Genomic DNA, 16,764 nt, shown 5'->3' on the forward strand with positions numbered 1-16,764 from the left:
AAATTGAATATAATTAAATATGTAGTTTAAATATAATACTCTTATTTTAATCAAGAAGTGGATTGTAATGATAACTTACGAGGAGAGCCCCATGATGAATCTGCTGTGAAAATAAGCAATAATATAAATATTATTTTTAATTTAATAAAGTGAAATATAGTTTAATGATATACTGCTACCCACATAATAAACAGATATGCAAGTTCACAATCGAAGTATTTGAAATAATGACAATTAAAAAAAACCCACCCCCCCCCCCTTTTTTTTTTTTGTAAATTCAAAAACAGAATGTAATATATGATAATGAAGATTAGTCTGTTTGGAATTAATAAGATTCATATACATAATTATTATATAAAATTAAATAAAGTGAAATATAGTTTAAATAATATGTACTAAATAATATGTACTACTACCCACCAGATAGACAGATCAGCAAGTCAACAATCAGTGGAAGAATTAGAAATAATAAAATAATCATTTAATTTTTTTAAATCCAAAAGTGAATTGTAATATATGGTAACTAACGAGAAATGCCCGATGGAAACCAATTTTTTAACCATTGAGCTTATTCGACTGGTTCATTTCGTTGAATACGAATTTTCGTTGAGTATTGTTTTCATTCGACTGGTTCGTAAAATATACTTCGTTTACCGATTGGTCAGTCAAGCAACAACATTTGCATAATATAATTTAGATTCAATTTCAGAAAATAAAAATTATAATATTTACCCACAATAAGTCAAAAATAATTGTAGGCTAACAGAATTCAAAAACTGGATGAAAACATTTTTTTACGAAAAACCCATACTGCCACAATCCGAAGCAGTCTCGATTACGATGCGTGTATCGCGGTAACTATGCAGCCATTTTGTTTTGTCGAATATTTACCAGTTTTCTATTCGACTGATCGTCTTCGTTAAGTAGGGCAGGTGGGCGTGGTTCAACGAAGAACGACCAGTCGAATACAGCCATTTACAAAGGGTGACCCTTCCAGAGTAATCTAGAAGGTCGACCGAGTTAAAAATTCCATTAAATATATAGTTTAAAGATATTGTTGAAAACCTTATTTAGGTTTAGAATACAGCTATGTTACCTTTATAAAAGATATCGAAAATTATTAGTATTTTAAAAGTTTTGTTCTTTAAAAATTGCTTACCAGCTAAAAGAGGCTTTAGGCCTTGAAGGAAGAAAGAACAACAATAATACGTTGATCAATATTTGATTGAAATGTGTATGTTACCATAAATGTATAATGATAATAATAATAGTAATAATAATAAATAATAATAATAATAAGAAATAATTAATAATTAATAAACAAACAAACAAATAAATAAATTAACAAATATAAAATATAAAAATATGTATGTAATGTAATAAGAATACATTGATTAATATTTGATGTTGAAATAAATGTCAGGTCAATATATTTTAATATAATAATAACAATAATAATAATAATATAAAAATAAATTTTAACTGTAATTTATTTAATTTAGTGCCACCTGATTCCAGAATCCTGTAATTAGAAGGCATAGTTATCTTAAATTATATTAAATTAAATTACACAACTCTATTATTCAATAGTAAGGTCAAACTCTGTTCATACTTACCTCTATATGAATGTGAACTGTATTTTCCTGTGGGTGAAATTAGAAACTTGTTAACCAAACTCAAGTCGTTGAGACAATGTCTTCTTTTATACAATATATGCAACAGTTAATAACCTTCAGTCATTTAAGCTAATTTCTTACTTATTTATATACTTACTTTTTGTCTTAGCTTTTTTGGCTGTGGGAGTATATGAAAATACATTGATTAATATTTAGTTGAAGTGCGTATGCTGCAATAATATTACTAGTAATAATGATAATGATGATAATAATAATACTAATTATTATTAATATTATTATTATTATTACTATTATTACTACTATTATTATACTATTATTATTAGTAGTAGTATAATAATAGTAATAGTAATAATAATAACAATAATAATAACAAAAATAATAATAACAATAATAATAACAATAAATAATAACAAAAATAATAATAACAATAATAATAACAATAACAACAATAATAATAATAATAATAATAATAATAATAATAATAATAATAATAATATTAATAAGCATTTTCAAGAAATTATTAAATTATTTCTCAGAATCCTGAAAATAGAAGGCAAACATCTTAAACACTTCGGTACACAACGCCATTCCAATAGTAAATTCAAATTTACTTACTTGTTTTTTTAGTTGGTTTCACTGTGAAAGTAATGAAAACATTGTTAGTCAAACTCAAATTTTTGATGCATTGTTTTCTTTTATACAAATATTATTTAAAAAAAGTTAGAATCAATCGGTAATTTTGTAGTGATTAATTACATAGGGTAACCGTGTTAGTCTAAATGATAACGTTCATTCATTCATCTTTTACTTCCGAATTTCATGTCCATACAAAAGAATAACAGTTAAACCAATACAAATACAATACAAAAAAAAATATACGAAAAAAAATATACGAAAAAATCGAGCAGAAGAAAATTCGACTCGCCACAACAAAACAAAAGTGAAAAATAGACTGAATCATTAAGACAAACATCAAGATCAGGAAATCATCTTAATGTACGACAATGTTCCACTGTTAATACATTTTAGAATTTGAAAGAGCATAGTGCTTAATGGCTAAAATGATTGAATTAGAGCTGATTTCCACACGGTTCCTGAAAGTATGTATAGAATTTCTAAGATACTCGTCAGTAAATGAAAGACAAACAGCATTTTTTTCAGATTAACAAATTTATTTTTCGACAAGCTTTTCGTGTGACGAAGAACATTGTATACTGTAGTAGACCTCACAATAGCGAGCGGGACAATGATATTAATTGTAGAAATAAGGAATGAAAATAAATTATTTAATACTCTTAAATTTTATTTCCACAGTTAATGAAGGAAATTGGAAATCATTTAGAAGAATTAGAAATAATAAAATAATCATTTAATTTTGTTTAAATTAAAAAGTGAATTGTAATATATGGTAACTAACGAGAAATGCCCGATGGAAACCCATTTTTTAACCATTGAGCTTATTCGACTGGTTCATTTCGTTGAATACGAATTTTCGTTGAGTATTATTTTCATTCGACTGGTTCGTAAAATATACTTCATTGACCGATTGGTCAGTTAAGCAACAACATTTGTGTTAATATAATATAATTTAGATTAAATTTCAGAAAATAAAAATAATATTTACCCACAATAAGTCAAAAATGAATCGTAGGTTAACAGAATTCAAAAACTGGATGAAAACATTTTTTACGAAAAACCCATACTGCCACAATCCGAAGCAGCCTTGATTACGCAGCGTGTATTGCGGTAACTATGCAGCCATTTTGTTTTGTCGAGTATTTACCAGTTTTCTATTCGACTGATCGTCTTCGTTAAGTAGGGCAGGTGGGCGTGGTTCAACGAAGAACGACCAGTCGAATACGGCCATTTACAAAGGGTGACCCTTCCAGAGTAACCTAGAAGGTCGACTGAGTTAAAATTGAAAATCATTAGTATTTTAAAAATTTTGTTCTTTAAAAATTGCTTATCTAAAAGAGGCTTTAGGACTTGAAGGAAGAAAGAACAACAATAGCAATCTTTGGTTGAAATGTGTAAGTTACCATAAATGTATAATGATAATAATTAAAAATAATAATAATAATAATAATAATAATAATAATAATAATAATAATAGTAATAATAATAATAATAATAAATAATAATAATAATAATAATAATAATAATAAATAATTAATAATTAATAAATAAATAAATACAAAATATATAAATATGTATGTAAAGTAATAAGAATACATTGATTAATATTTGATGTTGAGATAAATGTCAGGTCAATATATTTTAATATAATAATAATAATAATAATAATAATAATAATAATAATCAAAATAATAATAATATAAAAATAAATTTTAACTGTAATTTATTTAATTTAGTGCCACCTGATTCCAGAATCCTGTAATTAGAAGGCATAATTATCTTAAATTAAATTAAATTAAATTACACAACTCTATTCAATAGTAAGGTCAAACTCTGTTCATACTTACTACTATATGAATATGAAGGGTATTTTCTTGTGGGTGAAATTAGAAACTTGTTAACCAAACTCAAGTCGTTGAGTCAATATCTTCTTTTATACAATATATGCAACAGTTAATAACCTTCAGTCATTTAAACTAATTTCTTACTTTATTATATACTTAATTTTTGTCTTACCTTTTTTGGCTGTAATAATACAATAATATATATATAATATAGCAATAATATTACTAGTAATAATGATAATGATGATAATAATAGTAGTAATAATAATTATACTAATTATTATTATTATTACTATTATTACTACTATTATTATACTATTATTATTAGTAGTAGTATAATAATAGTAATAGTAATAATAATAACAATAATAATAACAATAATAATAACAATAACAATAATAATAATAATAAGAATAATAATAATAAAAATAATAATAATAATAATATAATATCAATAAGTATTTTCAAGATATTATAAATTATTTCTCAGAATCATGAAAATAGAAGGCAGACATCTTAAACACTTCGGTACACAACGCCATTCCAATAGTAAATTCAAATTTACTTACTTATTTTTTTAGTTGGTTTTACTGTGAAATTAATGAAAACATTGTTAGTCACACTCAAATTTTTGAGGCATTGTTTTCTTTTATACAAATATTATTTAAAAAAAGTTAGAATCAATCGGTAATTTTGTAGTGATTAAATACATAGGGTAACAGTGTTAGTCTAATTGATAACATTCATTCATTCATCTTTTACTTAAGAATTTCATGTCCATACAAAAGAATAACAATTAAACCTATACAAATACAATACAAACAAAAAATATAAAAATATACGAAAAAATCGAGTAGAAGAAAATTCGACTCGCCACAACAAAACAAAAGTGAAAAATATCAAGACAAACATTAAGATCAGGAAATCATCTTAATGTACGACAATGTTCCACTGATAATACATTTTAGAATTGGAAAGAGCATAATGCCTAATGGCTAAAATGATTGAATTAGAGCTGATTTTCACACGGTTCTGAAAGCATGTATAGAATTTCTAAGATACTCGTCAGTAAATGAAAGACAAACAACGTTTTTCAGATTAACAAATTTATTTTTCCACAAGCTTTGTCGTGTGACGAAGAACATTGTATACTGTAGTAGACCTCATAATAGCGAGCGGGACAATGATATTAATTGTAGAAATAAGGAATGAAAATAAATTATTCAATACTCTTAAATTATATTTTATTTCCACAGTTAATGAAGGAAATTGGAAATCATTTAGTTATTTAAATTTAATAATAATAATAATAGTGTATTTTATTGAATCATCTGAAAATGTTAATATTTTAAATCTTTTAAATTATGTCTATTTTAATATTGAACTTCGTAAATTTTTAACTTTGAATGTTTATACTGTATATTTTTTTTAATGTATATTCTGTAAACATTTGGTTGTTGCTTGTGAAGTGCCCACACTCGACAGTGATTAAGTTCACTTTTGGGGTGTCCTGTCTCATGTTGTCTGTGCTTGTTCTTTGCTGTTTCCTTTATTGTCAATTTTAATGTTTTGAGACGAATAAATGAAATTAAATGAAATGTATTAGATTGGTTGAAAAAAAATTTGAAATACATCTTGAAAAAAAAAATTGTAGAACTAGTCTCACAACATATAAGTGAAAATAATTACTTACTTTGAAATTTCATTGGCATTCCCATCGACAAACTCGAAGAAGGTGGAATTCCTCCTACATTAGAATACAGAATGAAAAAGTATTTCTTGCTATGAAAGCGAGTGGGGTGATGGTGATTAGTTTGGAGAAATAAGGAATAACAATAAATTATTCAGTACTCTGAAATTATATATTTTATTTTAACAATTAATTTATTGAAGAAAATTTGAAATGATTTAATTATTTAAATCTAATTATATTAATATTTTTTTCGATTTTGAAATACTATATTGATTGGAAACAAATAACTATATACCTTTCACTGGCTTCACCACCATCGAAAAATACAAAAATATTCCTAGTTATAATAGCGATCGGGGTAACGATAAGTAACTGGAAAATACTGTATGTACTAGCGTATACGACGAGGCTTAAAATAACACATTACGATCGAAAAACAGGGGGTCGTCTTATAGTGCGACATACAAATTTCAGTTTTTTAAATTAATGTTCATCATTAATGTTCATCGTCCGTAATACTCGAATTTAAAATGGTATTATCTTAGGAGATTAGCCCTGCATTTTGACACCGTTTTTAGCCAGCTAGATGCAGTGTCGAGACCATAAAAAGCAGCAAATAGGATGAATTCCAACGGTGAAACGGGGGTCGTCATATGCGTCCTACATTCACATACTTAGGGGTCGGCTTTATATACGGGTCACCTTATACGCGAGATATACGGTAAAGAATCACAATAAATTATTCAATACTCTGGACTTATATAGGCATATTTCATTTCATTTTAACAGTCAATAAAGGATATTAGAAATATTTTTTTTAAATCTAATAATATCAATAGTGTAATAGTTTGTAAGTCTATTTTATAATTACTAGTTTTAAAATATTATTATAATTTTAAATTGAAATGTTATCTACCTGCTCCAACGTCGTCCGCTTGTAACTCTCCGTTCGATGCAATGTATTCTGGTTTATCTTCTTCTGGCTTAACCACAACTAGAGACGTCAGTGGAGTGACTAAGTGATTCTCAAGAGATAGTTCGAGAACCTGTTGTTTCAATTCTTCTTTTTCAGCGCCGCTATTACTGATATCACGACGCTGTAACAGTTCTTTAATCGACAAATACGCCCATAGATGCTTAGCAAAATCATCAATTGCATGTTTATTAAGGAGTGCTTCGGGTGGTTTCTAAAATAACAAACAAAAATAGCAAACCAATAGATAGCCTGTAAGTTACTTATTTACTGATTTTGATTTCAGTATTACTGAAATTAGAAATCATCTAATTACCACAACGCGCGTAAGTTTAGTAAAGTCATTGTCGACCTTTTCTTATATTAAATGCTTGTGGTACATTCCATAATATCTACGTGGTGTATTGCAAGTATTTAATATATTATTACTTCGCCATGCAAACCTTCAAACAAAATGTAGGCCTATTCTTGTTATTAAGTTACCGTAGATGTTCGAATAAGCGCCGAGGCGCTTATAAAATTTTTATCATAGGTCCTAATCATTGTAAATAAAAGTTTATAAATAAATGCTTGTTTATATTGTGTTATTGATTAATTTTAATACTGTATACATTGTATTTAAAACCCTGTAATATTATACTCGATTAAGCGCCGCGGCGCTTATTCGAGAGCGGCGCTTAGCGGAAATAATCAGGTTTAGTGTATCGCTTATTCAAGAGCGGCGCTATATTCGATAGAGGCTCTTATTCGAGCATTTACGGTACTATGATAAATTGTTTTACCTCTGTTTCGACTCTAAGTGGAAATTCTATAGCAACGTCGACGGAATTTGCAGCGATTGTCATTTCAAGAATTTCGTTGGTAATGTTAGTTGGCTTTAGCTTACCGGCTACCACAAGCTCAGTACCTTGGAAATAATTTGGGAAAACAGTCTGCGTTAAGCTGTCTGTCTCTACTAGTTCTTCTGGGTAATCGAAAACGACATCATAAAGAAGCGCTGTTGCAACTTCTTCAAAGAACCCCACCAATTGCAAGTTTGCATTTGAATCGTCGTAAATCTTCCGCGCCAGGCCACTATTTCTCATAGCTAACTTCTCAAGAAATTCGTAATCGACATTCTCACCAAAGCCAAGGTTGAAAAGCGAATACTTGTCGTCTATTTCTCGCTCCACGTCTCTTTCAATTGCTTCGAGGTCGGTTACTCCAGATGTTGGTTGTCCATCGGTCAGCATTATTAACATAGAAATTCCATGCATGCTATCGGTTGCATTTTCCGTAAGTCTGTCTAGGAGTCTGACACCATCTATCAGACTCTCATGTAAATCCGTTCCTGAAAAATAATTTCATCCCAACAGCATCAGTGAAGATATAGTAACGTGTTTTCAATTTCAATGTTTTCAATTACATTAAATGACTAAATTTTAAGTGGTATTCAGAATGGATTGTAAATGCTGAATTCGATCTCAATCCTTACCACCGCCGGCCGCTAGACAAGAAACAAAGTTCTTCGCCTGTCGGACATTTTCGGGAGTTGCTTGTTGAAGTGTATTTTTCCAATGATTTGTGGAAACTGTGAAAGTGACGATATTAAAATAATCTATGTCTCGCAGGTCACCCAGAATAGTGTACATTGCTTCTTTAGTTTGCTGTATCTTTCTTCCACGCATTGACCCGCTGATGTCAATGATAAAGACGACGTTTTTTCGAACTACTGGTAGGCCTTCTGGAGAGAAGTAATGCACAAAGTATCCATTCACAACCTGTAAAGAAACAACTAAAACTATTCTCTGTTACTTGCAATTCTGATATTCTATTTTAAGAAAACACAGAATTTCAAAAGTAAATAGTTAAAACTAACTTGAAGTTCTCCTCCGCTGTTTGGGTGGTTAACGTCATAACGAATAACGAAATCTCCTTTAATGCCATCCTCCGAATCCTGATGCTGTTCTGCAACAGTTGGCGCATATTCAATGAAAGCTCTAGTATTTCTACCTTTTAATATTATCTCGCCAATACCGTGTTTTGTAATCTTCTCTCCATTAGCTTGCTCTTTCCACCAGCTTGTGTTCACTTCTTTCAGACCCTGAGTTTCAATAATTGCCACTTGCAGATGCATACTTTTAACAATCTGTTAAATACAAAAAAGCTAATAGATCAATCAATAATTCAAGATATTGCGACACATTTATGTAGAAGATTATTTTTAAAGAGTTGCATTTTCTTATGTGTGTTTATAAATATGAAGTTCAAAAGTAGAAAAAGCAATTTCTAACCTGACCCGGACGAATACTGGTTATATGCTCAAAATAACCCTTTTTACGCGTTAACATCTCTTGGTATACCAGTTCAAACGTAACGAAGTTTTTCTTGGCCACGGTAACCGACACAGAGAAAATATTTACATCCTCCGACCTGTAATGAAAGTACACATACTACAATAACGGTTGCTGTAGATAGTAACTCCAAATGTTGCTTTGGCTAACTATTAACCAAAGTTATTGCTATTGAATTTTTTGATAACGGAGTAATAAAGTTAAAAAAACAAGGGCTCCTTACTCTTGTTTAACGTGTCCTCCACTACGGCCACTGCTTCTAGCTCTGTTGTAGATCTTCTGAGCCTCTTCTTTTTCTTGGATCTCGGCAGTATAAACAATGCCATCTATTTCCCTATGTTGGTAAAAGGAGATTTTAGAAATAAGGTGATGTAGGCCTATAGACTTATTTCTATGTGCCAATACTGAGATATGATTACTGTTCCTTTAAATGCTACATTACAATAATGCAGGCGTACAAAATGCGTTTCATCATAGAAGTAATTTTCGTTACATGATAGAATGAATTATAAAGAAAAGATAACACATAATACAATAAAGATAGCCATAAACATATAATGTGAAGATACTATAGTGCAGTTTCGACTATATGCAACGATTGTATTTCACCTTTGCCACCAGCATGTAAAATATCACTGTTATATATAAGTACTGCAACATCCATAAAGCCAGACACAATATTAAAATCCAAACAAATTTGAGAAATTGCTTTAATCTCAAACTAAAAGGCAAAGACACTAGAAACACAAGACTGGGAACTCTCACGTAACAAAAGTGAAGCATTTAATTGGGGCGCCACGGCTGGAGATAACAAGCTGACGTTATACACCCACATGCAATTCGGTGATACATGTGCCAACATGACTTCGTCAGGCTATTGAGCTAGCATCAGTTGATTTCGGCATCTGGTGTCAGCTCGATTCCTGTCATGATTGGTTCCGGGGTCCCCTAGCTTTTCAGGCTTGACCAACTCCTTCAACCTGAAAGGCCGGAGGCCCTTTGAACCAATCCTGACGATAAGGAATAAAGCTGGCACCAGAGGGTGTTGTTAACACCCTCTGGTGCCAGCTTTATTCCTTATCCCTCATGGTGCTACTTTTGACATTTGTTTTTCTTTCATATATAATTTTAAATGTATGTTATTTGTTGATTTTGTTTGATATACATGCTTGTGATTCTTGTCTGTCTGTTTGAATCTTTATCTATATTATATTAGTTCATTTTCTCGGCCTTTTTTAGCATTTTAGTTAAACATATTATTTATTAATTGTGTTGCTTTTTATGCCTATTTTTAAGTTTACTTCATTGTCTGTAAAAACGGTAAATTTGAATGCACCGCTATTTTTGTGGTGTATACCACCGATCTCATTATTACATACTACAGGATCTTAAAATTATTCATTCTGATTGTCCGAAATACATCAATTTTAATTCATTTCCATAATTCTATGAATAATTTAACTTAATAAGCAATTTTTCATAGACATGGCGCCACTTTTGACATTTGTTTGTCTTTCAATTTAAATTTTAAATTTATTTTATTTGTTGCTTTTGTTTGATATACAGGTTTGTGATTTTTATTGGCCTGTATAAATTTTTATCAATTACGTTAATTAATTTCCTCGGTTTTGTTTAGCATTAAGTTAAACATTTTATTTCTAAATTGTGTTTCTTTATATGCCTACTTTTACATTTACTTCATTGTAAAAATTGTTAATTTGGATGCACCACTCTTATTGTTATATATTTTACGATCATAGGCGGATATAAATCATCACTCTTGGTTTTACTCATTAACACAGACTAAAAAGTAAATATTATATAAAACATTGATCATATCTTCTACAAAAAAAAAACAAGAAGAAATTGATTGATTTTAGCGTTAAGAAATTAGTATATATGTCTTTTACACACAAAACGGTAAATTAGTACAGTTAGGAACAAATAGTGCATTCAAAAATTGCTTTTGGGAAATCAAACGTTAGTTAATAACATACATTGAGAAGTTAGCAATGAACGCCTCATTTGGAAGTTGAATAATAAAGACAGCTTCCGTTGCTTCATCGGCACGGTTCTTCAATATACTGGTTACTGTGGTACTGGAGAATCGGGAAGTAACAGCGCCTTTAATCTGCAACTTTGTGATCTCTGGTTTTCTCTGTAAGAATAGATTAGAGAATGGATGAAAGCCATGTAACTGACATTATTTGAGTTTGTGTGCCTATGCCTCCTCCTATGTTATGATCTGGCAGTTAAAGATGGCGGAAAAGGTAAATCAGGTGGAGTGTCATCTTAAGTACCTTATTACTGCACAAAACGTCATAAAAAATAACCACAAATTTCCTGATAACCGAATCTCATGTGGATACTTTATTAGTGAACATGTAAGACACTAGTATATAGGGCTTATTTTTAATAGGTGCATATAACCACAGCAACTTCGAACATTGGTATCATATCCGGAAGACTTATTTTCTTTGGCAAAGAAGTATCGACTGTTGCCAGAAAGTTAGCGTAGATCTACCAAGATAATATAATAAGTCTGGTAGTATATTGGTCATGTAATTGAAAGGCAACTCAGCATACACACTGATTTACATTTGACCTAGGTTGGAAGAAATTGCTGTATATTCGCACTGCTTTTAAAAGGACACATATTATAATATTAATAAAGTTCTTAACCGTTCTGAATCAACAGAACAAGTGGCAGTCATTTATTCATAATTTTATCCCTCGAAAGTTAGTAAGAGTCTGGTAGGCAGAAATGAAACAAGTCCCTGTAAAGAAAACTACCAGATGACGTTGACAGTGTGATATAGACACAACTGACGCCATTTTCTCCACTGACAAATTGATCCCAATTTCTAATTATTAAGAAATTGTATCTTAATTTTTCTTTGTAAATGTTAATTGATGATTAAATATGTGTTTGATAAGTAATGCGAGCTTTTTTTAGTAAATTTCGATGGTAAATTATTAGGCTTTAAAATGCCTATTCCAGAAAGCCTATTCAACAATTAAGAATATCAGGGAACAGTGTAATTTCACTGTTTCCTGAGAATATCAAGTTATTTAGGCGTAATGAACGGTAACCAACGTCCAGAGGGTGCCTCCTGGTGTTGTGACACACGACTGTGGTACTCTATACAGATCATTTCTCCAATACAGTACCGCGAAATTAAAAATCATAAAAAAAATAAGCGCCCTGTAATGTATTTAGCGTACGTCGAAATAGTTGATTGTCCTAGTTATTCTGAATCTAAAAAACTAATATATTGTTTCAACCAATGTTCATAACAATAATTACCTGAGAGACATTCAATAGACCTATAGTACTCACCAGTGTCCTAAGCTCGTAACCATCTCCAGAACCAATGTCCCGTTCACCTCTCTAAAAAATAATTGGAAAACTTAAAGTGTTTATATCCACCTCAAATTTCCTTCGATCGAGTCAGAAGCATGTCAAAGACAAGATAAACATTTATTATATATATATGTATATGTGTGTGTGTGTGTTGCTTTCCTTACCAATTAACAAATGTTTTCATCTATAGTGTATCTATCTCAGAAAAATTACTCATTTTACAGTTAAATGAGATTTAAACCTATTTTTTTTTTATTTCAGTATTTCAACAAAGGTTATTTAATTCAATAACATTTGGTTAATTCTGTACGTTTTATTCAATCATTCAATCATCGGGGCTTCTGAACCCTAAATCCAGAAGCCCAACCTCAGTAAATGTTAACTACACGCATGACTATAGTGAAAAATACCTGAACTTGTGCCAAATAATAATGTTGGAATATTTCTGTTTTATATAATCTAAAAGAATGTTGATCGAACTAAACGGGACTCAATAATCTGCAGAGAATATATATGATCTGCTTTAGCATTTAGCTATCAGTTCTAGAACTAAACAAGCGAAGACCTATAGACTGTAGCTTCATTTTCTGAGAGTAGGTTAGGTTTAGTCAAATGAAAGTCAATTTTACCTCCAAAGCCAAGTCTTCTTCATCGACGTGAGTATATTGTTCAATATCTGCCAAGGGAGCTACGACGGCCAAAGGAGTAGCAAGCGACGGCTTCATAGCAAACCACGTGACGAGACTCGATAACACCAACAAAGAAAATCTGCCCATCATTTTCCTAGAGATTTAAAACTTCGCTACATATTGGTGGTTCATCCTTAAGCGCTGCTTTTATTTTTATAGAATTATTATTCAATACTTTCAATTTATGCTTTCATAAAATTTCCTTGATTGTCTAAGTGTAATGAGAATGTACCGGACTCGATAAAAATTGTAGCCGAACAAAATAAAATAAAATAACTATAGTTTAGAAAAATGTGTGTAATTTACGTGTGAATTAAGATGAGTTTACGCTGAGACTGACTTATACGAAATGTATTTAAAACAAACACAATAAATAAAAACGTATACCCTATAATTCTCACTGCAAAATATTAAATTAGGCGCGTAAGAAAAAATTGACTTATAAGGTGCATTTTATATTATGTATCTATGCGTCAATACAAGGAAGTGCTTGGAAAAAAGGAAATAATGAGAGAAAACGGTCTACCAAGGGAAAATGTCAAAAAAAAAAAAAACCAGAAAGAGAGAACAGAAAAACTAAAAACAAGATAAGCAAAGATAAAAAGTGAACATTAAAGGGAACGAAACGATAGTGAACTTCATATTGTGGTTACGTTTGCAGCATGCTAATATGAACTACGCTTTGTACCGTATGTTGCAAGTGATTATCCTCAGAGAAAATGAAAAGTAACTATTTAGTTTCAACGCATGCATGATTCTTCCATACATATACTATGCAATAGTAAATATACTTGCAATTGCGCAACACACGTTTCAATATAGACAATAATAGACCCCTTTTTCGCGAACTCAAATTTGACATGTATATTATAGCCAACATTATTCAACAATTTGGTGATGTCTCTCAAACGCATCCTCGACGCTGCTTATGTGCGAATGAAAAACGAACGTGCAATTATCGCGGTTACGTTTGTAGCGTCATGATAACAATCTTAAGTACTGCGCAGCCTTAAGGGCTGGTTATTCTTCAACCATTTCAAAATCTAAAAAGCAATTGTTCATAATAGAAAACAAAACAAATAAGAGGAATTTTTACACTAGAACAATTCGATAACAATGTATCATGTATGATAGCAAAATATTTTAACAAATCAAATCAGATGTAGTCATAATCATGGAAAAACGATAAAATCGCTGCTACTACTACTACGAATTTAATGTTTTTCCATGATTATGATGTCATCTGATTTGATTTGTCAAAATATTTGTTATCGCATAACTGATAAATCGTTATCGAATCGTTCTAGTGTAAAAACTTCTCTTATTTCTTTTATTTTCTATATAAACAATTGCTTTTTAGCTTTTTATCGTTATCGTTATCGTTGAAGTATAAACAAGCCTTAACTTTGTAGCCGTTATGTTTCTTGTTGCGTCATAATGAGTTTAAATCTATATGAACAAATCTATGAACCAAGCGAACTGTTATTTATTTAACTTACCTTGTTCTGTGGCTGCTCGTCGCAAAACTTGTACAGCATTTGCACGAAGTAAATCTTGCTCGGTAATCAAAATGTTCTCTTATATTTTCTTTTTTTTTTATAGGCGGTGAATTTCCGGAGTCAAACCGCATTAACATTAAGTTTTGTCAGCGAACCAATTGAAGTTCTTAATGTGTGTATACATCTGTATTCTATTACATAGGTCTATAGCGGACTTGAAACATGACCGGTTCCGTTGTACTTTTAATGCCTAAGGCCTAACATAATAATAATAGTATTGATGCAAATAGAGCATATGAATCACATTAACTTAGGAATATTTGGCCGCTAGTAACTAATTTAAAACAATGCATAACGAAAACTTGCATTTTGCACTTTAACCTCTTCACCAACTTTCCAAAGTATATACGGTACTTGTTACGCGTCAAATTTCAAGTGATTACGCAGAAGCATGCATGTGTTGTGTTTAATAATTCTAATGCAAGCTAAGTTTACTACTTGTATTTGAGGTCTTCTTTGTTTCTTTCTATACTCTCCGTCTCATTTGTTCTCAGTATAGTCCTATCTATTAAAAATGCATCAACAATGTAATTTAACTCGTTCATAGTATCCACACGTTCACAGACTGGTAGCAACAACTGCTAGTTAACATACTCAGTGCAAATGTCGATTTGTTCGACTCACATTAAAGAAAGTTTTAGGCAGTGGCAATTTTTACGTCAATCACAATCCTTTTCCTTCTGCAGGCTACTGTTACATTATTCAGTTACTAATGTGCGTAACCGTTTTTTTGGGAATATATTTTTATAGAGTAAAACACAACGATTTCACACCGTGACGATTCGGAATGGTCGAGTGACCTTAATATAAATATAAAATGCGTGTTAACTATATATTAATGAAGTCAAAATTTAAGTTTAAGAAATCATTACTTATACTTTTGGAAAAGCAGAGAATTATTCTTTGTAAGTGGTGAAATCACATAAATTGCCGGTGAATAAGAGATACTTAAATATTAAGCACGACACCAAGTACTCTGTACGACCAGAAGAAATTTGGAAATGAATTCCACTGTGTATTTGCCTGTCCTGCAATATACACTGAACGTCAAGCGAGATTTTTTTTATACCTTTGTTTAGCGAACCCGCTGTCCGCTAATAATGATGATTTAGAATAAAAGTAAAATTTTATTTTTGGCAAATTTGTGCACCCACCGGCATGAAAAAATGGAAATTTCAGAAAAAAATTAAAGTTTTTCTTTATTTTTATTACCCCCACCGCTGCATTGGAATCTCCAAAAATAAGATAGGCCCATTTATATTTTCTCCTAATTATATAAATTGAAAGCATTTAAATATTCACCAATAAAATATTTTTATTTTCCCTTCCGTCGGTATGTTTTTGGCAAAACTATTTGCTAAATAAGAAAACAAAATTTTAATTTGTGTTCGCCCTCCTCTGACGATCTTTAAAAAAATAAGTTCGCGAAAAAAGGTATAAAAAAGTCTGGCTTAAATGTCTGGCTTTTTACTGTAAAGCTGTTTTTTTTTTACTTTGATTTGAATTTTATATTTCTGGGATGTTCTTCCTTTTTTTTACTATTTTGTTAAACTCCCTGATTTTTCTGTTTACCTTTGCGTTTCCTTTTTTACTTTTGTTCAATTTTACTGTATTGTTTTGTTTTTTTTATTAGTTAGTCTGGACGCAGCAATGAATAGTGTGTGCCACTGTTGTAAAAGTGTGTGCCAATAAAAACTGAAACTGACACCTGAAAAAGTATTATTACATCAGGCCTAATACATTTTGTCATTGTCATAGCACGAGAACACGTCAATGAATAGGAAATGACTTCGTTCGTTTGACATTAGGATACTTTTAAACAATAACATCTTCGAGGAAGTAGACACACTAGATCATAAAACCTCATAAATATAGACCCATTAACCTATATAAAATATATTAGTTATGAAAGAAAAGAGAACGATTTCCTTAGTATGTCACTAAGGTACAGAGATCGAAAAGGAAGCAAAAATCTACTACACCCTGAGAGCTCCTGATAAATACAGACCCATTAAATACCGCATAAATAATTAGGT

At 30.5% G+C, this 16,764-nt stretch overlaps 1 protein-coding gene across 1 annotated transcript in view; it reads right to left on the reverse strand.

Annotated features, from left to right (window-relative positions):
* LOC117119685 (inter-alpha-trypsin inhibitor heavy chain H3-like) overlaps positions 1-14,739 on the reverse strand; it is a 17,500-nt gene extending 2,761 nt beyond the window's left edge. The window contains exons 1-14 of the mRNA XM_033264521.1: positions 14,669-14,739; positions 13,110-13,263; positions 12,457-12,507; positions 11,114-11,274; positions 9,340-9,450; positions 9,057-9,195; positions 8,642-8,911; positions 8,258-8,543; positions 7,566-8,113; positions 6,727-6,997; positions 5,811-5,864; positions 4,687-4,707; positions 2,253-2,273; positions 1,774-1,794 (exon numbers count right to left, since the gene is read on the reverse strand). Coding sequence (XP_033120412.1) covers positions 1,774-1,794; positions 2,253-2,273; positions 4,687-4,707; positions 5,811-5,864; positions 6,727-6,997; positions 7,566-8,113; positions 8,258-8,543; positions 8,642-8,911; positions 9,057-9,195; positions 9,340-9,450; positions 11,114-11,274; positions 12,457-12,507; positions 13,110-13,259 — 2,104 coding nt within the window. The 5' untranslated portion in view covers positions 13,260-13,263; positions 14,669-14,739. The remainder of the gene's footprint in view (positions 1-1,773; positions 1,795-2,252; positions 2,274-4,686; positions 4,708-5,810; positions 5,865-6,726; positions 6,998-7,565; positions 8,114-8,257; positions 8,544-8,641; positions 8,912-9,056; positions 9,196-9,339; positions 9,451-11,113; positions 11,275-12,456; positions 12,508-13,109; positions 13,264-14,668) is intronic.
* Between the last annotated feature and the right edge of the window lie 2,025 nt (positions 14,740-16,764).

This window comes from Anneissia japonica, unplaced genomic scaffold (genome assembly GCF_011630105.1).
Source record: "Anneissia japonica isolate Jap-2015-1 unplaced genomic scaffold, ASM1163010v1 scaffold7767_len233565_cov179, whole genome shotgun sequence".
Lineage (NCBI taxonomy): Eukaryota > Metazoa > Echinodermata > Crinoidea > Comatulida > Comatulidae > Anneissia > Anneissia japonica.